Genomic DNA, 21627 nt, shown 5'->3' on the forward strand with positions numbered 1-21627 from the left:
TGCTTTAACGACAGTCTCTCAGCAGGTCATTATCTGTCAAAGCCAAGAAAATCACAAACTTTGCTCCCATGGAAAGAATTCACAGAATTCCTACAGCTTTTGGAGGGCTTTTAGGTTTAAGTTGTTCTCATTAGGCACATTTCAATAGGAATTTCTATAATTACCCTTATTTAAGTGCCTTGGTGCGATGGCACTAATTAGGGGGTCAAAATAAATGGCTTGCAGCGAAAAACCCATTACAATCACCCACAAAAAAACTGATTCAAATAAATCTTTACAAGTAAAAAAAAAGACCCTTTGACGAAGGCTTGAGGAGTGAGCACAGACCTCCTCACCCTGCCATTTCATTACTTGCCATCAGCACTAATTGCTCTATTTAGAGTCGTCACCATCTAATATCCCAGCATTGTGCTGAGCGGCCAGTTCATTCACATCGAGAGGCATCTTTATGGGCCAGCCCTGGAGCACAGTAAGAACACTAAAGAATAAATGTCACTTTGCTGAGGCGTTCAACACTCTTTTACACATTTTTGACAGCAGGCAAAAGTATGTTAACAGCTTTACAATTGTATTTATTTTCCTTTTGGTGCAGTCTGTTTTACTCCAATTTTATCACTCATTATCACTTTGTGTTATTTTTCTTTTTTGTAGGTAATCATGTTTTGCTAGCAAGTACAGGAATTTCCCCTGCTCCTAAAAGCAGATGCCTTGCACAACTAAGCTGGCTTTTTGTAACTTTGGTGCACGTAATGTACAAATGCACATAAATGTACATAAACGTATAGACTGCATCCATTTCCAGGCCAATATGGATATAGGACCCAAATATAACTGCCATATTTACCAACAGTTTGCCCTAATTTAACTATTTACAGAATAAAATAGCCTTTTTATATCAATGTTTCTCTATTATCTGATGTCTGAGTTAAAATCTGAGCATTCATATACATCAAGCTCTTTTTAGCCTCATACATGAGTCATTTTGATTTCCAAGAACACAAAATTTGTGCTTTAACAAAAGGCTACAGATTGGATGGAGGGTGAGGTAGTGTAAAAAACAAAAATAGGCTTGTATGTTGCTCTTGCTCACACCTGTACTGCAGGCCAACATCTGCTAAACTCGGCCGGCCCCAAGGATGACCAATTATACTTCCAAATATAGACCACAAGTAGCCAAGACAGTAAGTACACTGTGTTATGAGTTAAATATTTGGAATACTATTTCATAATTTTTGGTAAGTTAGGTGCTTGTCTAGTCAGTTTCATGAAAGAAATATAGGGATTTGAAACTCCAAATTATTTCATGACATCCAACTTTCGTTATAAGAGGGAAGACAGCCATGACCATGCACATATTGGGCCTGGTGTACCTATCATATAGATATCATGTAAAGTGCATATACATTGCCTAGCCAAAAAGAAAGTCCCCAAGCCTGTAAGGGTAGTATTATATTCTGGGGTTGCTTAATTTAGTCAGATCTAGGTTCAGCAACATTATGTGGCCAAGAAAGAACAAAAGAGATCAGCTGATGATTTTATGTATATATACCAGTATGTACTGAATGACCAGGTTTTTCCATCAATGGGCCTGATTTATTAAAGCTTTCCAAGACCGGAGAGGATACATTTCCATCAGTAAAGCTGGGTCATCCAGCAAACCTAATGACTTTAATACATAATGACTTTTAAGAAATCCAGTCCAGGTTTGCAGAATCACCTAGCTTCATTGATAAAAGTGTATCCTCTCCAGCCTTAGAGAGCTTTAATAATTTGGGCCCATTGCTTCCATGGTAAATGTACTTTAAAGTCTCATATAACTCAATAAGTGAACAGCCAACCTTTTAATTATTCTAACCCTAAATAAAAAGTGTGTTTATGAGATACTAGCGAGATTTGATCACATTAGCAGCACAATCCTGCATGTTTTACTTACACTTTGGGTTACACTTATACTTTTAAAGATTACAATAGATGTCTGTTGTTTCTGTTGCCACTAAAAATAAAGAACTATGATGAGCAACTTGTAAAGTGCTTAATTACAACTAGAAAATATCCATATTATATAAAAAAATCCATAATAAAATAGAGATGGCCATAAAGGCAGCAATGGGTACCTACACACTCATTGTTGCACACATTTATGCATTTCTCATAAAAAGGGACCCTTTGGAGGTCAGATCAGTGAGTATAGTCTGGCAGCCACTTTATGCCAATGGACAGCTTTAAAGGGAAACCAGATAAGACATTACAAAGTCTGCATAGGTTGGCTGTTTTTAAGCTAAGCTAGATATATTTATTTATTTTACATTGTCAGATCAGAGACAGTACGCAAATAAGGAATGGGCAATAGATAAGTGGACTCTGCTTGTAAAAATGTTTGCTGAACACACACATCTGACACAAGGGAAGAGCAACAGGAAATTAAAACCTTCTGAAATCTCAGTTTATCACATTTACAGTGCTGCTTGTGATACATGGCTTGCTGATGCTTTCACAGAACAGATGCTGAAATAATAAAACAACTGCTGGGCAAAAGAACATTAAAGTACAAATAATTTCTGACAATTCTAAAATGTATTGGTTTGGGCGGAGAATTGATTTTGATAAATTCGCTTTAACTGAACTATGCAAAAAGCAATGTTTATTCTACCAAATTCATGTGGGGCATTCATGTAACACGAAGCAGTGACAGTCTAAAATGGGTAAAATCAATTTACACCATGTATAAAGGAACCCAAAACCAATTAATTATTCTGGACAAAATCTGCAAAGTAGCTGCCCACAAAATTGGCCACAAGCATGCAGAAAGAAAGCTTATCATCTAGGTTGAATATTTTCAGCTGTCTAGAATTTTTTATAAAGGAAGGCTAGCCCTGGAGAGTCTAGCTTTTTCATAGGAAAGGACCATTTTATGTGTGGGTTCAGAAACAACCCAGGGGTGGGCCCCAGTAAAGACCTTTAATTCCTCCAAAAACTAATAAGAATACTAATACCAAATAATACTAAATAGCAGAACGTAGATTTTACTATTCGATATATAGATTTACATGCCACACCTGCTTCATCTACAAGCAAAAACTACAAGCAATAACCACATTACTCTTAATTGTGAAAAGAAGTGCTGGGATGCTTGTATGCTCATGCAACTGAGGAATTTAGAGATTGGAACCCATGGACTAGGGGCAGTTTGCACAGGGCAAGAATAATCCCTAAATCTGGTGGACCCCCCTCCAATAAAGGGTCAATCCTACTCTTATTTACAGTAACATACACATTTAGGTGACAAGTAAGTAAGTAATTGTATTGATCTCTCACCTGGAATAAGGAATCAAACAAAGTGGGACAGTCTGAGAATATTTCTAGTTTCCACTATATTGGTAAAAGGATCTCACCATGGGCCACCTTACTAGGGTACCTGGCACCAGCAACACTAAGGGTGTAGTTAGAACTTTTACAGTGGGCACCATCACAGTACAATTGGCCTCAATGGTAGCAATCAACAGGCAAATGATGGGTACAAAACACAAGGGATACATTGAATGTGGGACAAAAGGTTCGTTTACTACATTGGAAATGTTTAATTTTGCTTCCCAGGTGAAAAATCAAAGACCAGATCCTTACCTTATCATCACTTGTGATGGTGAACTGAATTATTTGTATACATAGATTGGACTATGAATGGTAACCCATAATCTTGGTTATTTGATTGGACAAAATATTGATTGCATTATCAAAACAATACATATTCATAGCTGTTTTTGTTTTATTAGTTTAACTGATTCAATAATTTTTATGTTCTCATTCAGGAAACCTTTGTAATACCTACTATGATTAAACAGGATTTATATAGCACCAAATTGCTGTACATTAAATAGGGACCATGTCAACGTGTTCCATATTCTTTAATGGATTTGCTGGTTTCATTTTATTTATTGTTAATAAAATTACTTCTTCTTTAATAAAATTAACCAATCACAATAGTTAACAGATCAGAAAAAATAGACTCGGATTAAAGTTAAATTAGGCTACATACACACTTGCAATAGTTCTCGGCCGATATCGGATGAGAATTTGAAGTGTGTACAGCGCGCGTCATTCATCATCCGAACGACCGTCCTGGCAGATCCATGGACGATGATCGACGAATGATCGTAATGCAAGTGGAGGAGAAAGCGCACAGTGGGGTGCCGCTCTGTCACTCCTCCCCCTCCTCTCTGCATAGAGCAGAACAGTGCTGTATGTACAGCATCGTTCATGCATTGCGGAAAGTGCTTAGTTGTTAGAAAGGATCGTGAAAGATCCTTTCCAACGACTATAATTGCAATTGTGTATGTGGCTTTACTTTACTTTGTGTGTATAATCAATGAACTAATAGAAAATTATCTGGGGGGGAGGATTTTTTGCCTCCTAATATTTCAGGGATGTACCCAGGGAAGATTGATTTCTTTAGCATGTGTGCATGTTATAAACAAGTTTAGGCATTTCTTGTCATACCCAATACAAATGTTAACAGGTAACCAGGATAAAAGGAACAAGAGAGATCTCCAAAATGCAAACACTTTCAACCTCATGTTTCACTAGTTTTGCTTTGACAATCTGGTAAAATATGAAGAATGTTCTGTGGATAGATTAGGTGAAAAGGAAACCTTCTGACATACATGAAAAATGATGTTTGATGAAAACAAATCAGTGTTTCAAGCAATATCTTAGGGAAAACCGATGATATTACTATTGATGGGGCTCCCCACCAGCTGGCCATCATGTGTGAATAATAACAAACAAACACTTGACGTGTCTCATTTTTGCTGCAAAGGGGCATGTCATGGATTCTAAAGGGATGCTTTAGACAATTTTTGTAACAAATATTGAAGACATAAATGTCATAACCTACAAAAGATTCCATGTTAATGTTAAAAGTGAATGGTACATAGACAGTCGTTATCTCAGGTACATGTAGAACATTACCCAAGACAAACAACCCTGCTGGATGCTTTTCCCTGGAGAAATGGCATTTGGTAAACCCATGAACACAAATTTTGTTGTATTGCATCAGTCGTTGGATATGTTAGCCGAATTGGTCTACTTCATTTTAGACATTTTCCCCTGGTGATTTTGCCAGCAGCACATCTCCCATTATGCGGTTACAAAGCTAATCTACTGTATTTTTTCTATGGAGATGCAGCATTTTCGCCCTAGGACAGGAGGTATATGGGGTTACAGAACAGCTTCTCATCTCATGTCAGTAACATAAAGGAAGGTGTTCTGCAGAACTAAACCGATTCTTGATAACACTGTTGGAAAAAAACATAGCATGCACAAACATGGGACAGCATTGGATTTCTGAAAAAATCAACAGATCTTATTTTTGCATTTATCAAACCGATATCAAAAGAAAAATAGACCAAAAGGAGCAAAGAAATTCTTCATTAGGATTTGCATATACTTTAAATCACCTTTTTTCTCAAATAGAGATCCTCCAAATGTTACTATAGGGGTTCCTGGGACATTATACAACTAGATCGGCTACGTACACTGCCTACCAATGCAAAAGGGAAATTTTACACTGACCATTTATGCATTGTTGCTGAAATTCTGGCCTACGGATTGAGCAATGCATAAGTATTTATTACCATGTGCACTACTATATTTAAACTAGAAATCCCATGATGAAGTGTGCAGGCGTTTCACAAAGAACAATGCATGCCTGATCCATCTCAATATTTATGTTGGTACCTGGTAACCTACAAAAGAAAATAGCAAAGGACCAGCCTAAGTCTGATCTGATCTGCACCACATACATAAGATCATACATTGAATGAATAGCAAAGACCTGCTGTGAATCATCTAAACTGTGGATGGGGCTGTGTTGTCTGGCCTGTCATATTGAACCTGCTGGTGTGTTTTTGGAGGTTTCTATGGACCAGAATGTACCCTGAGTTGTGCAAGTGTATTTGTTGGGGGCCAGGTGAACTACATCCCACGTACATGCACAGAAGTTAAGTCAGCCATAGCCAGCCAATCAAGATGTCCACTTTGAAGAAGACCAGACAAAGATATCAATGCCAACATAAGCTCACGTTATCTAATCTAAAAACATCAGCAACTGACCTAGACAATCTCACATACGCAATTGCTATTTTCTAGACATAGATCTTTTTAGACTTCCAAAAAAGATTTAAATAATAAAAACATAATACATTTTTATTGGATTTATTTTTATTTTCACAATTCTTAGAGTTTACTGGTTAACTGAAGATAAATTTAAGTTCACTAAACTCACCACTTAATGTCTCAACACAAAACAGACCTAATTGTGGTCTGTTGGTTGCGGATGATTTTTCCTACTGATCTGCTTGTCCCATCATTCAGGACAGGCAGAACCTAGGATTACCTGCTGTTGTTTTTCTCTTCATATTTTATTGTTAATAACCTCCTCCTTAATTCTAAAGATGAAGATCCTGAAGATGCAGACTTGTTCTGTGAAACATGTCAAAAGAGTATTGGTTAATCAATTTATAAGACGTGTATAGCAAAAAGAACAACCACCATTAAATGATGACTATATTGATTACACTTTAAATCAGCTTTTCCAAACTTGAGTACCTCCAAATGTTTCTAGGGGTTCCTGGAGCATTAAACTAAAAGATTGTCCACCTACACTGCCTACCAATGCAAAGGGAAAATTTTACACTGACTATTTATGCATCCTCAATTCTAATTCCTGAGGAAGCAGACTAGTTCTGTGAAACGTGTCAAAAACATTCAGAGTACTGATTTATCATTTCAGAGACCCTTATTCCAACAAAAAAACAACCACTGTTTTATAATGACTATATTGCGGTCTAATATAACTATTTGATAGATATTTTGATTTTGTTACTCCATGATATGTGGTTATGATGTAATTTAAACAATTAGAATACATATATATCATGATAATGGAATTTTAATCTAATACAAAATTGTTATGTTTTTATTATATATCAAGTCTCAATATTGAAAGTACTTTATCTTGTATTTAAAGATTAAGGAATGTGGTAACAGTGATTGGTGTAACTCCCACTGGACTTAATTTTAATAATTACTATTTGATTGGTTTGATAAACCCTGCAACCACCTATAGACATAATAATAAGCAAATAATAAGCATTCCCATGTGATTTTCTCTCTTTGGTATGTTCTATTGATATTACCAGTTGACAAAAAGAGGATAAAAGAGAATAAAATAATTAAAAGAACTATATCAAATTTTTGATCAATTGTGTTTTGTGTTTAATGTATTGAGGATTTTCTATAGTACATAGGTAGCATAAGGCATGTCACCCATTCATCCCATGTCGGTGTGTACCTTTAGCTATATCATGCACAATACAAAGCTGTGTGTGGGCAAAATTGTGCATCCTGCAGACCTCATGGCAGTCAATAAGAACCTCACATGCAGATCTGCCAACACAAAATGCTTCAGGGGATATAAACCTTCTTGAGTAAATTACCATTACTATAATCCTCCTGCTCACCTTTAGTGCTACTGTATTGTGACCTCTAATTGTCAGGCTCCAGGAAGCCGGAGTTCCCCTGCCCCCTTTTTATAATAGTATACAATCTGAGCGATACTTGAAAGTCAGGGTCATTTAGGTGAAAGGAAACAAGCACAGGGAAGGTCTCAAATATGCCTCTTTTTTCTTTTTCTTCTTCATGGATCAAGTTAAACAGGAAACTTTACCCAATAAAGTTAAAAGCAGGGTAAACACAGGCTGTTAAGCTTATCCTAGACATTACAGGGTGGTTGAACATGCATGCTCAGTCTTATCATTGTACGTTTTTTTTTTCTTTTTAACATATAGTGATGCACACAGGCATCCTCAGACCACTAGAATGTGTGTGCTCAAGGTTTAGTTCAGAATGACTCTTTCAATTCTTAGCTTTTAAATAAGGATGTGTTGGTACACATATAAGAAGCTGGAGGGTGCCACGGTTGAAGGTGGTCAGAAAAACACCGCACATTGTACCTGATTTAATAAGGCTCTTCAAGACTGGGGAAGATAGACTATCATGGGTGCATTTGGGTGATCAAGTGGACCTGAAGTGTATTTCCTAAAATAATTTGCCAATATTTGGCAAATGTTTTCAATCCTGGACCAAATCCATTTCCAGGTTTGCTGGACAACCGGCATTTACCCGTTTTGGTGAGCTCCAATAAATCAGGCCCAGAATCTGGCAGTTATGGAGTATTTTGCATGTATTTTGCATGCATGTCAAACCGTCTGGTTTAGCTGCCTACCAAAGACTATCAATTACACCAAAACCAGTACAAAACACTACATACAAATAATGTAAAACCTCTGCATGTAGTTTGCAGTCATTCATATAAACTATCAGTGTAAACTAAGCCAATAGTCAATATAGGGGAGTGCATGGCTTACAATAGTTGGGGTTATACAATTATTGGAAACATTTTTTTTGGTGTTTCTACATTGATAAAGCATGTTACATGGTGTTCTGTACGTTCCGCTCCCCCCCGGCATACGGTCTCCACTGTGGATCTATTACATGCCGGTCAGGTCCCTGATATGTCTGTTTAATGAGAACCTGAACTCTTTAAGCTGTGCCCAATAAAAATAACTTAAAAAATAAAAACTTCTTGCAATTCAACTTTTTCCAATTTCCCTTGCCATGCTTTGTTATAATATGATCAGGGAATAGCTAAATCATGTCAGATCTACCACTCTGAGTCTTTGGTACTCCTTGCTATTTCCTATTACCTTGATTGTTTGCTCATTTTTTTTTCAATAAGAAGTGCCAATGTTTTTTTTTTTGTTTTAAGGACACAGTGTTAAAAGGTTAGAACCTCTGTCACAATGTCACTAGGGAAATTGACCCCTTTATTTGTTTGGTTGACCATGGTCACAAAAAGAGTAAGTGATGGGAAATCCAAAAGTTTGAGTTGTCTACAAAACAGAAATAAAGGGTCGTGCTGAATCGGGACACTTGTTTTTGTGACCTCTGTCTAAGAGATGATTTCCTGCTTACTTTAAAGGGTTCCTCCTCACTTCCTGTTGTGTTTCAGAGACAGGGAGAAAAGGTAAATATCCCCCAGAGAAAAGTGATGAATGGACTAAAAAAAGTTTTTGTTTTAGCTTTACTTTAGTTTTATTGCACCTTTTTTTCAGCTAGGTATGTAAAAAGCATTTTGTGTCTTTACTAAAACCCTAATGACTACCATCATGTCAGACTGCTGGAGGTTCGGAATGGCAGATTCAGTGCTAAGAGATGCTACAGTCATATTCATTTTAATGCAGCTCAAAAGGAAGTTCATTCTTTGCTCTGGACCAGTGAGTAGCTGTTTGGTTCAGCAAATTTTTAATACCCTCTTACTAGCATTCCAGATACATGCCAAGTACTCCTCTATTAAATTGCATAGGGATGACTCAATAATCATATTCGTCAGGTGACACTTGAAGAGCTTTCGGTCTTCAGATGCAGCCCTTTCTTTGTTCTTATGGGATGAATGGGAACTCCCCTCTCTAATTTACCTGCTGCTTCACAGATAATATCACATTCCAGTTCCAGCAATTTTCATTGAGTTGCACTCAGTTCAGGCCAGTCTAAAATTACAACATACAAATATTTAGGCTCTGCTGTAAAGAGTAACACAAACCTAGACTACAAGGCAGGACCACTCCCAAGTAGGAAACCCAGGCTGGTCATAATCACCATTCATGAGCCTTCCGGTATTGTTTCCAGCCTGGGGTGAGGTGACAGAAGGAGGGATGGTGTCATGGTACTAGAAGACGTCTCATGATTGGAAGGAGCAAAGGGAGAGATTATAATAAAGGAAATATTCTGTGGGGGATACATTGTGTGCAAAGCAGCACATGGCTGATGACAGAGATGCTTACACCCACCTTAACCACAAAACAAGCCTGCCCATATTACTGGAAGCAATGAAAAGATTTAATCTCATATGCAAAAGGCATATTGATACAAAAACACGCACAAAAACATACTTTTCATTTTTTAGCTATATATATGTAAGATCTTTACAGTAAAAGGTATGCCCTAAGGAATGATTTGTGGGTTTTTCCAGGAGAAGAGGAGAGAATATTCAACATTTTTTGTGTTGTGGTTCCCAAAACAATGGCCACATCTTTCATCTTGCATTCCATTAACAATACTACGTCCCCTGGGCTTACAAATCCCTTGGAAGTGTCTGCTCTGTTGATGACCTTAGTTCTTCATTAGCTTTATAACATGCTTGAGGCTGCATGCAGCAGATAGTGTAAGGACAATAATGCAGCATCACTACATACCGGAGGCTGATTTAATAAAGCTCTCCAAGGCTGGGGAGAATACAATTTCACCAGTGAGCCAAGGGTGATCCAACAAACCTGGAATAGATTTATTAAAGCCATTTGATATTTGTTAGCAAATGTTTTCAATCCTAGACCAGATCCATTCCAGGTTTGCTGGATCACCCAGCTTCACTGGTGAAAGTGTATCCTCTCCAGCCCTGAAGAGCTTTAATAAATCAGGGCCACAACATGCATAAGACATAGAAATATTTATATACATATAATTTAAATACCCCTTCAAATATAGGTATAAGCAGCAATGCATTAACAAAAAAAAAGTATAAAATATGGAGCGAACTGCATAGCTCAGCCTTAATTTTAGGGTTAGCTATATCACTTCAAATCTGAAAAAACATTGACATTGTTATAACAGTAAAAAAGTGAAATAGATTTACATTGTGTAATCCATTGGTGGTTGATTCCATCAAGTTCTTCAGAATAAAAATTATTAGAGAGAAGTTTTTACAAATATTAAACACAAAAACACACAGACCAGTGCATCATTGAAGATTTATTGCTATAACCCAATATATTGTGCACTTACAATGATTTTCGTGTGGTAACGCTCAAAGGTAGTCTAAAGTATTCTGTGTTAGGGGTCTTTATCAATGGCCAGCAGAGAAGCATAAAGATAGGATCAGTTGGATATACTGAAGTGTCAGTCTGGATTCCCATGGTGGTGGCAATGCTAGTGGTGTCCTGGAGAATAACGTTTTTGAACAGTTTCATATGTGGGTATTGTTTCGGATCAACAAGGCAGGTCGATATAATTGGTGACTTAGAGGACCTGCGTAGACTTTATACACCCAAGCGGATCCACTGGCAATTTTGTGCTGATTCAATCTATTGACCCATTGACCAAATGACCCATTGTTGTTGGAAGCCACAATGCACTGCATACATATATATAATAGTCTGCTATGATTTGATGTTATTGGCTCTAACATTGTAACATTATGGGTTCTGATGGGTAATATGTACATAACGTATGTACTCCTTTTGACATGTACACCAGCAAAAAGCAGTGCAGCCAGTGTGCAGTAACTAATCGAGATTTACCAACACATCTGATTATATCACAATACATTGAGAAGCAAAAAATCAGTTATTAACCGACAGCAATCAGTGGAAGATATACATTTTGATTGATTTTAAATGTAACTTTTTTATGAAGTCAGAAATTATTTGGAAGTAATACATTTGCCAGTATTTACCAGCTCTTAGTGCTGATGCTTTGATATGTCAGGCATTCTGTATGGGAAAGACAACAAAATCTGGAATTATAAACAGTTTATCAAAAAGGGTTCCCAGTTTAACAATTAGCAATAAGAAGTTGGCTGAACTTGGGAATTACACCTATGCCTGGATGAAATACTGAAACCCTGAGCAGGAAGGTTGTGTTTCCTGTGTGTATTAAAGGGATTCATTGTCAATTCTGCCTGGAATGTACAGGGATAGTTGGAACATCTTTGGTGTAAAGATTTAGGATGATCAATGTGTGTGTTAAAAACAAATACATAAATAAAATGATCATTGCCAGATTGCTGCTTCTACACGGCCAGAATATTGATAGTGATGATCAAATCTAGCCCTAGATGCCAATATAAACATCATTACAATTCATAGAGTGCAAAAAAAAAAGAGCAATATACATTATTCTATACATGTAAAACAACCGGAAAGCAAATTTTATTACTGATGGGATGTGGTATGCTGACAAAAATGCTAAATGCACCTTTTTTGATGCATTAGACAGTCCAGTTATATGAATGAGCTAACAATTGCAACAAGCATTAGCGCTCATACGAAAAGGCACCACGATGGTTATAGTGGGATCTAATTGGTGATATTTAATAGCAAATATATAGAGAACAAAGGTGAGACTGGTGGCCAGGTACTTCTTGCTCAGGTAGGTTAGAATATAATCGGACTGACATCTGTCTTTCTTCTGACATCATGCAGTATTTGTGAGGATTAGACAAAGATAAGAGGCCGGCTATTTTTATTAACATTAAATGGATTATCCCTTTGATAGCAGGATGTTTATGGCATTGCAATGCTCCCGGATTCTGGCACAGAATCCTTTGTCTTAAAGTGACGTTAGCACAAAATCAAATCGTTGAAGACGCCTTGCCAATGGTATGCACTAAATACCTGTTGCAGGAATATAAAAGAGACCGGTTCTGCAATCTCATTATTTGATAACTGCTTTTATGACTTCTTTGAAGGTGTACTAAACAGTACTAAATACAACTGAGAAACTCTCGTCTTTAATTGTGGGAACCTGGATTAGAGAGGGACAAAAAGTAGCCCTAGCATTTACAGCTGAACTCTATGCAGATCTAAAAGCACATATTATTACAGTTCTGCATTCATTGAGATAATTGTAAATGCATTTTATGGATTGCAACTAGTGCAAATACCTGATTTTGATTTGGTATCTGCCCCCTGCAATCCCCTTTACAACAGACTGAAAGAGGATAAGCCAAACTTATCACCAAGAAACATGCTGATAAGAGGAGAGAGCAAAGTAAGAAGTAAAATGATCTCATCTGGTTCTTGCTGCTCCTTATCTGTACCATCCATCCAGAGATAATCCCTTTATGTATTTTATGTTTATTTTCAGGTATTTGTTGCAGTTTTGAGGACTTTTATATTTTATAAGTATCTCATTGTGTAAAACCTTATCAATGTGTATATCATGGGTACAAGGGGCAAGGAACAATATAATTCTAGTTATACATTTAGTGCTTTGGTTAGTCCAGCTGTAGAAGTACCAAACATTACCATTTCATTGCTCTTGCTGCAAGTCTATGCTGACTTACTGAAAATAATGGATACCTATATACTTTAACCTATATCTGATTTGATATAGGTAGTAGTAGTTCGTAAAGCCCAGCTCAAGTCAAATAAATATTCAATCAAACAAAAAAACTTTCAACCTTCAATCCCTTTAGCAGTTGTGATGTCAGTATGTATTCAAATAGACTATAAAGTCCAGAGTTTGAACACCCCACTCAATGGGCCGGATTTCCTAAAGCTCTCCAAGACTGGGGAAGTTAAACCATCATGGGTGTTTTAGCAATTCAGGAGTCCAGGATTAAAGACATTTGACAACTAATATCTAATCATTTTTAAGAAATATATTCCAGGTTCTCACATGATAGCCTATCTTATTCAGTCTTGGAGAGCTTTGATAAATCAGGCCCAATGGACCTGATCAGTACCCAATGAGGGCAAAGAATCACATACTTACCTTTCAAGTCCTTATTATTCTATTCAAATGTTGGGAGGGAAGAGAGTAAAGCTACGTACACACGTCAGATTTTTATCGCCCGATAATCGGCATCGGCCAATTATCGGGCGAAAATCTGCCGTGTGTACAGTCGGTGTCGTCCATCGTCCGGACGACCGACCTGCCGGATCCACGGACGATGGACGACAGCCGATCCTAATGAAAGGGAAGGGGAGAGCGCGCAGCAGGGTGCCGCTCCGTCGCTCTCCCCCTCCCCTCTCCATAGAGCATGAACGGTGCTGTATGTACAGCACCGTTCATGCATCGTGCACTCCCTTGTCGTTGGAAAGGATCGTGAAAGATCCTTTCCAACGACAAAAATTGGCAGTGTGTACGCAGCTTAAGTCTCTGGTTAGCTCAAGTCAATGAACTAGCTTAAGTCATGAACTAACACAGGACACCATACATCAATGAGACAGGTTTGGGTGTATGAGCAGCCAGTTGTCCATGGGAGTACCATGGGACTGGATGGGTTGCACGGGAGGAAGTGGATTTAGCCACAGGATGTACAAGCTATTTCTTTTTGTTTCCAGTAGCCAAGAGAAGTTACCAGAGATCCAAGAAAAGGTTAGTACATGAATCTGGCAAAAGGTACAATCTATGTGCATCGGTTGCTTTGTCTGTAATGGAGAACGTTCAGGTTCACCTTAAGGCACCGTCAAACATAGCGTGGTCATCACCCTATTTAGTTGTACTTCTTTAGCTAGAACAATGGCTGCTATATGTGAAGATACCACAAGAAAAACGTCCTAAATGAATAGGAAACAAGATCATTTTACCTTTTTTCATAGATAAGGCTTATATGTTCATTGAGTAGTTGTTTGAAGAAACAATAATGGTTCTGAGGTTGGATTATGCCCACATCTGACCAACGTCTACTGTCTATGGCTAGATTAACTTTATGACAGTATGTCACAAATGTTCCTGTTTATGGATCTGGTTTCAGAGCAGACAAAGACGATAAACCCTAAAAAAACCCTTTAACTGAGATAACACATTTTAAGTATAATGCTCTTTTAAACATACTGTTCCTATTAGAGAGTCTAGTGTCTTTTGCAACAGGATCAAAAGAAAATGATCTATGGACAGCAAACCCCTCTGGCACTAGAGATGAAAAGGTTAATTTTGAGCTTGCTAGTGTTTCAACAAGGAACCGGGCAGTTAAAATTTCAATCATAGCCAAGTAATCTAATGTACACTGACACCAAATAATAGCTTAGGGATACCTGCAACTATTCAATTGCCCTTGAGAATGTTTAAAACATGTGAAACAAGGATAAGAGCCATGTATATACCATTTACCTGACAAAATATACAAAATGTTTGAGGACCAGTACACCTAAAATATAATGATGAATTTACTATACTGTGATATCAATCAATAATATGAAGTAGCTGAATGAAGGTTCTGTCCATACATACTGCATAAGATATATGTAGTTATCGAGTTAAAAAAAAGAGTGGGAAAAAGTTATGGCCAAATGACCAGGTTCATAGTGGAAACATAAAAATGCTCTGATCCATAAGGGCTTTGAAAATGTGAGAAAATTGGCAGAAAATTGAAAAGGTGCTAATAAAAATAAAGAAATAGAGTGCACAGCAAAACGCAGCTTTCTTACAGATAATGCATCATGTATGCATGAATGTTGGACCATTTACTTAATAAAAGTTTTCCTATAAGATTACATGAACATATAACATCTTTTACACATATTGTTTACTTGTCATGATCCAGTTGCATAGATATCCCAAAGACTAACACTGCTGCTGAGTGCTGCAATCCTGAATGCGATCCAAAAGACTCTAGCTAAAGTTAGCCATATAGTATGAAATGTTTTAAATTAATTAGTATGGTTGCTTTAGTTACATTAAATTTGTGTAGTTTCTGGTCTGAAGATATGACACTTGAAGTCTCACTTTGATATTAGGTTTTTTCTAGTATCTTCCAACATCATTTTGTACCTCCAAGGGTGTTAGTTAGGAACCGTTTCTGCACAGCAAGCCAGCTGAGTGTAGGACAATGTCCAAGCCCAGAGTCAATATTTCTAAAGTATCTTTACTTCATATAAATTTCCAACACATAGCCTGAAATTCCAAATGTTAAGTTATGTTGTTCTTGGACAGTCAATGAACCTGATCCTAAAAGTAAGTTTTATATATTCAAACCTGTGACCTCCAAAGCAGCCTCAGAGGCCTAGAGTTCAGCTGTACATTTCTGTTCCACATACAAATTTTTTTACTTTACTTTTCTTTCTCTGTCTGTCTCTGTCTACATATATGTATATATATATATATATATATATATATATATATATATATGTATTCTATTCTAGGTAAAACAAAAAAAACAAAAAGAAAAAAAATCAAGTATGGAAATATGGAACATGGCTCTTGTGTTTTGCCTTAAAAGCCTTCACAGTTCTTGTCCCACTTACCTTACTGACCTGATAGAAAAATATTGCCCTGGCCTACTCCTCCAAAGACCTACTAATGACTTCCTCACTCATAACCTCATCACACGCACGGCTTCAAGACTTTTGCAGAGCTGCCCTGACTCTCTGGAATGGTCTTCTTGCTCCTACTTTCTGCTCCTTTAAAAGAGCACCTAAAACCATTTTTTCCCAAACATGCCTACCCGTCTTCTCCTGTCTCTTAAAACCCTGACTACTTTCCATTACTACATATCTCCTCCCCCCCCCCTATTGTGTGATACTTCCCCCACCTCTTAGACTGTAAGCACTTCAGGACAGGGCCCTCCTGTGTCACTGTATTCGTCTGTCATTTGCAACCCCTAGTTAATGTACAGTGCTGTGTAATAAGTTGGCACTATATAAATCCTGTTTATTATTATTATCATTATTATTATTATTATTATTATTATTAATAATAATAATAATAATAATAAAATAATAATAATAATAACCCCATAACACAAGTATTACTTGTCAAGAAAGGTGTGAAAATCTGATCAGAATATTTTTATTGACCAACTGCTTAACCCAATTATTATTAGTCAAGATAGGTCAAGAAAAGTGTGAGAAACTGGAATACAAGTGGAATACAAAGAGTTCATAAACCATAAACTATGACAGTACCATGTACACAAGGTTCATCCATTGGTCAGATGAGGGGTGGGGATGACGCAGAGGAAAAAATATGCTTGACCAGAAGATGTGGTCACATACTTCCCACTACAGCCACTATGGTAAGAAGGACGCTGATGGAAGGACTGGTTGCATAAAACAAAATAAAACATTTCACAGAGAGTCAGCAGCCATCGTAATGGCTAGAAAAAAAAAATTCTGTTATTGAAGGTACTTCTCTTTTTTATTAGTCCTCTGAAGGGACTGTCATGTGCTCTGGTTGGAAGTGTTCTGTTCATTTTTCTCACAACATAAACTGTCTAACCTGCTTTTAGCAATAAATGACAGATATTCTGTTGACATGGAAATTATTCCATCTCAGCAGTCAAAATGTGACACATACCAAGTAAACAAAACATGATATACAGCTAAGCCCGCTGAGTATGGGTGACTTGCTGTAGTGAAGTGAAAGGACTGCTTTAGAGTAAAATGCCACAAATAGAAAAGGTGCATTAGCCATATACATGATAGTCCGGATGCCTCTCACCAGAGCTATTGGACTGGATCTGGTTCAGAACTGAAAAGATTTGCAAAGTAATACTTAATGATTTTTTAAGAAATCCATTGGAGATAAGCAAAAAGATCCTTGGTGTCAGTTAAAGCTACAAAATGCTCATTGTTTAAGGAACCCCTAGCAACCTCTGGTTGAAAAACTATGTGAAATTCTAGCAGTACTTTGTATTGAGTAAGATGTGACACTGACCCACAACCCCTTGCCGATTAGCTAAGTAGAGGAAGTAGAGTCCATACAGTCCATACAGCCTTGATTAGGTTTAGATGTTTTTAGCTTTGCTTATGGCATAGTAATAAAATGATGTGGCACCTTACAGTGCCTGGTGTCCAATATCAGCTTTAGTTTTTATTTTATATTATGTAAAGTACCTTGTTGCAGGATGTCAGCTCTAACCTGCCCGTGTCTCTGGGGATTTCATTCTAGGTGCTCCTATTTCTCTTAACAATCCAAAAACAAAGTAATAGGTTAGGTGGCCTCTGTCCAAGTTGGCATGTGAACTTTACTGATTACAAACATCATGTACCTAAAGTACTAATTCTCAGGATAATTTAAAAAGAATGCAATCTAATTAAAAATAAAAAAGGCTTTAAAATAAAGAGCAGTAGAAACCACAAAATGCAACCAATGAATATTTTTATCTGCTTGCCATGCAATAGGTGGACAGCTAATATGCAAACCTTGTTCACTGCTTCAAAGGTAAAATGTGTTCAATATCAACATAAAGTTTTTAGATAATGTCTTTTTTTTGTATCTCATGCTTCTTGTATTTCTCTATGTACTCCAGGCGGGATGTGACTGGTGGAAGGGGCTTACATGGTGCCACAATATCTGCTGCAAGGCGTTGTTGGGTGGTTGGGGGGACAGTGACAGTGGGAATGGATGTTCCTAAGCATTTGCATGGAGGCTGCCCTAGGTAACACTCACATGTGAAATAAAATAAAGAGTAGGTCAAAAACAGTATGCTAGAAATGGCTGCTTCATATAACTTGCTGCTGTTTCTAATGCACATTGCAAGAATGTGTTTCGTCATTTTTGTTCCCTTTCACTGTCTGTCCAGTAAACACAACAGAAAGTTAGAGAAAGTTTTTCCAAAGGAAGGGGGGAAATGACCTTATAGACTGCTATCACCAAGACAAGTGTCACTCAATCACGGTGACAGTAGACACCAGGATAAATAATAAGTGTAAATATCCATACTGTGACACAAACCTTAACAAACACCTGACAGAAGTCCCCATGTCACTCCATCAAAAGAAAAAGGCAATCTCTGCTTCGATCACTGACACTGGTTCACAAAGAAACTGACACTTGGTATGTCAATATACAGAGTCCCCTGCAGCTTTCTATGATTCAGAGAAAAAAATCTTGAGTATAACTTTTTTTTTAGGTCAAATAAAACTAACTAATTAGGGGTTCTCTGCGAACCCCCAATTATCTAGGTTCATTGGGGAAAAAAGCTTTTAACACTGGCATCCAACCACAATCATAGACAGCTTAATCATTGCAGTCATAAAACTGGTTCTACCAAGTGGCCATGGCTCCAGAACTATGCAGGAATCGTGAAATAGAAGATCATTCAATGAAAGTTTGGGGAACCCCTGGAAACCTCTGGAGGAACCCTAGTTGAGAGAGGCTGAGCTATAAGTTAAGAAAACATTAGGTAGAGACTAAGCCATACCATATTTTTATTTTCTTTTTTGTGAAGCCCCTACTACGGTCCAACCAGACTCGGGTGGTGTCTGGGGGGGGCTTCTATGAAACTTGGTTGGTGCTCTTTCAGGTCTTGCAGGGTTAGTTCTGACAGGCCCAAAACTACTCTATTCACAAAAGTAAAAGCGACGTATCCCATAGGAGAGAAAGAGAAGATGAAATCAGTGTATCTCCCTAAGTCTGCTGTCTTTAGAATATACACAAAATTGCGTACACCCAGCCTATTGTACATCCTCGGCACTCCTCTGAATGACCTTCCGTGTACATGCGTGGGAGTTACGTCTTTCCTGATCAGTTTCTCAAGATGGCCAAAGTTTCTGAACCCAGAAAAAGAATGTGTGAGGATGTTGGCAGTGTGGGAGCGAGAGGTGGTGAGTTTAGTTCCACTTTAGTTCCACTGCCATAAAAGAACCGTGCACACATTTGTTGGATGACAGCTCTCCCGCTGTGCATTGTGATGTTACCCGTGCTTTGCTTTGTCACTACAGGACACTATAGTCATGTTGCAGCTGGCAGGTGAAACCACAGTCCCCAGCAGGGGACACGCCATTCAACATATCCAGAAGTGTGGGATAATATCAGACTTGACATATCGCCTGCCAGAGAGGTGAATAAATAACATCTTTTATGAGTCTATTTTGCCTCTAGTTTTTTATACTAGTAACAGGGTCTCTTTAAAAAAAACAAGTGTGCTGCTTTCCCAACCTGTTAGATTGTAAGCTCTTCGGGACAGGGTCCTCTCCTCCTCCTGTGTCATTGTCTGTATTTGTCTGTCATTTGCAACCCCTATTAAATGTATAGCACTGGGTAATATGTTGGCGCTATATAAATACTGTTTAATATTATTAATAATATATAACTCATCAGTGTTCTGTTTCCGCTGAATGTCCACTCACAGGCTAGCAAAAAAAAAACATTGAACTGAAGCCAAATTGTGCGAAACCCATACCTAGATTGACAGAAAAATTATAAAACAAATCTTATTTATGTATTTATGAGATATAGCCATTGCATCATTGTATATGAATACTAATTGCCTGGCTGTCCTTGCTAAGAATAGAAAATCAGAACCAGTCTACATACTACATCCAGTTAAAAGCTTTATAGCCACACAGCTAGCATTTTCAGAAGCAGAGGTCAGCAAAAAAAAAAAGGCCATGCAAACCCCGAAACGAGCATATAACAACGCGCCCTATTGCCTGCAGCATCTGACCCAGCATTCTGCTTTTCACATGACCCCCTGTACACTTCACACAGCGCATAGTGAGATAATTGCCCTTAGGATAAAGTATCAGTTCTGCAGCAATGGTGTCATAATGCCGAGCTGTGATACATTACACAATCGTCTCATGATGCTATTTTATTTAATTTAAAGAGATCCTTGCAATCAATAAAAAGCATTTGATGTACCATCCACTTGTTGGATATTTGATTTTTCTTGTTAAACTAAACCGATCACGACACATGATGTTTCGATTTCAGCATGATGTTTACCCAATCAACAGCTTGGATTTCTGTTCAACCACCATTATAAGGGGGGCCACTTTCCCACTGACCACTACTTTAAGGGAACGTCAACATATTTCCCAGGCTGTGTTCTTTCCTCATTATTATATTTATTTTATTATTCCCACAAAGCATAAGGGTCAGGTTATAAAACAATCTGCACTGCATGCCATTCTTAGATTGTAAGCTTTTTTGGCCAGGGTCCTCTGCTTCTCCTGTGTCAATAATTGTATCTGTTTTCTTTTCTTCATTTTCAGCATACTAACACACCATGCCCTGTCCATAGTTTTAGGAGGAACCTTATAATGATATAAATTGTTAATCTGTGATAATAAAGATCTGAGATAGTCTCCTGGCCATCAGCAATCCTGATTCTCCCTCCTCCTCCTCCAGCTGCCTCTCCCAGGCTTCATCTCCCATGGCACAAGTTTGCACTAGCTTGCAGAAATACATTGTGTTATTTCCCTGTCTTGTTGTGACTGGCACCTGGTTTGTCTGCTGCCAGTTAATCCCAACTTCCTACCTGTCTACCCTCACCTACACATCTCTTCCTAGCTGTCAGTCTTCCAGTTCTATCATTCTACAAGAAGGAGGAGGGAGGCTGTGCAAGGGAGGGGAAGCAAGATTGGAGGCTGGGTGTAACCTCCAAACCATCTGACCACCCTGATCCATGAATATTAACCAGGTCCATGCCTCCAGCTCCTCCTGCCTAGATGAAGCAATCAGTCAGTCTGCTAGCAGACAGGCTTTCAGGTCTTGCCTCTTATTGTTTGTCCTCATCGAACGCTTGCAGCTGATTTGCAAATAAAAAAAGACAGAGAAAAGGAGCAAAGGATCAATAATAAAATAAAGAGAGAGAGAAGGCGCTGCTAAAAAGAAAAGGAGGCATTGAGGATCGGCGTGCCATAGGAGTGTGTTGTCTTCCACTCGTGCATGCTGAAATCTGCGAGCTATATCAGAGCTGTGCAGAGCTCGCAGCGATCACTGGTGTGAGCAAGCACTGGGACAAGGGAGGCAATGCTTGCACGGAGGAGAGCCCTGATCACTGACATATCCTGCAGGCTTATCATTGCTTTACTATGCTTACGGGTAAAGGTATGTCTTGCA

The 21627-nt window shown here is 38.0% G+C and overlaps 1 protein-coding gene across 1 annotated transcript in view; it reads left to right on the forward strand.

Annotated features, from left to right (window-relative positions):
• Positions 1-21250: 21250 nt before the first annotated feature.
• JAG1 (jagged canonical Notch ligand 1) overlaps positions 21251-21627 on the forward strand; it is a 48078-nt gene continuing 47701 nt past the window's right edge. The window contains exon 1 of the mRNA XM_072409620.1: positions 21251-21615. Coding sequence (XP_072265721.1) covers positions 21538-21615 — 78 coding nt within the window. The 5' untranslated portion in view covers positions 21251-21537. The remainder of the gene's footprint in view (positions 21616-21627) is intronic.

This window comes from Pyxicephalus adspersus, chromosome 4 (genome assembly GCF_032062135.1).
Source record: "Pyxicephalus adspersus chromosome 4, UCB_Pads_2.0, whole genome shotgun sequence".
Classification (NCBI taxonomy): Eukaryota; Metazoa; Chordata; class Amphibia; order Anura; family Pyxicephalidae; genus Pyxicephalus; species Pyxicephalus adspersus.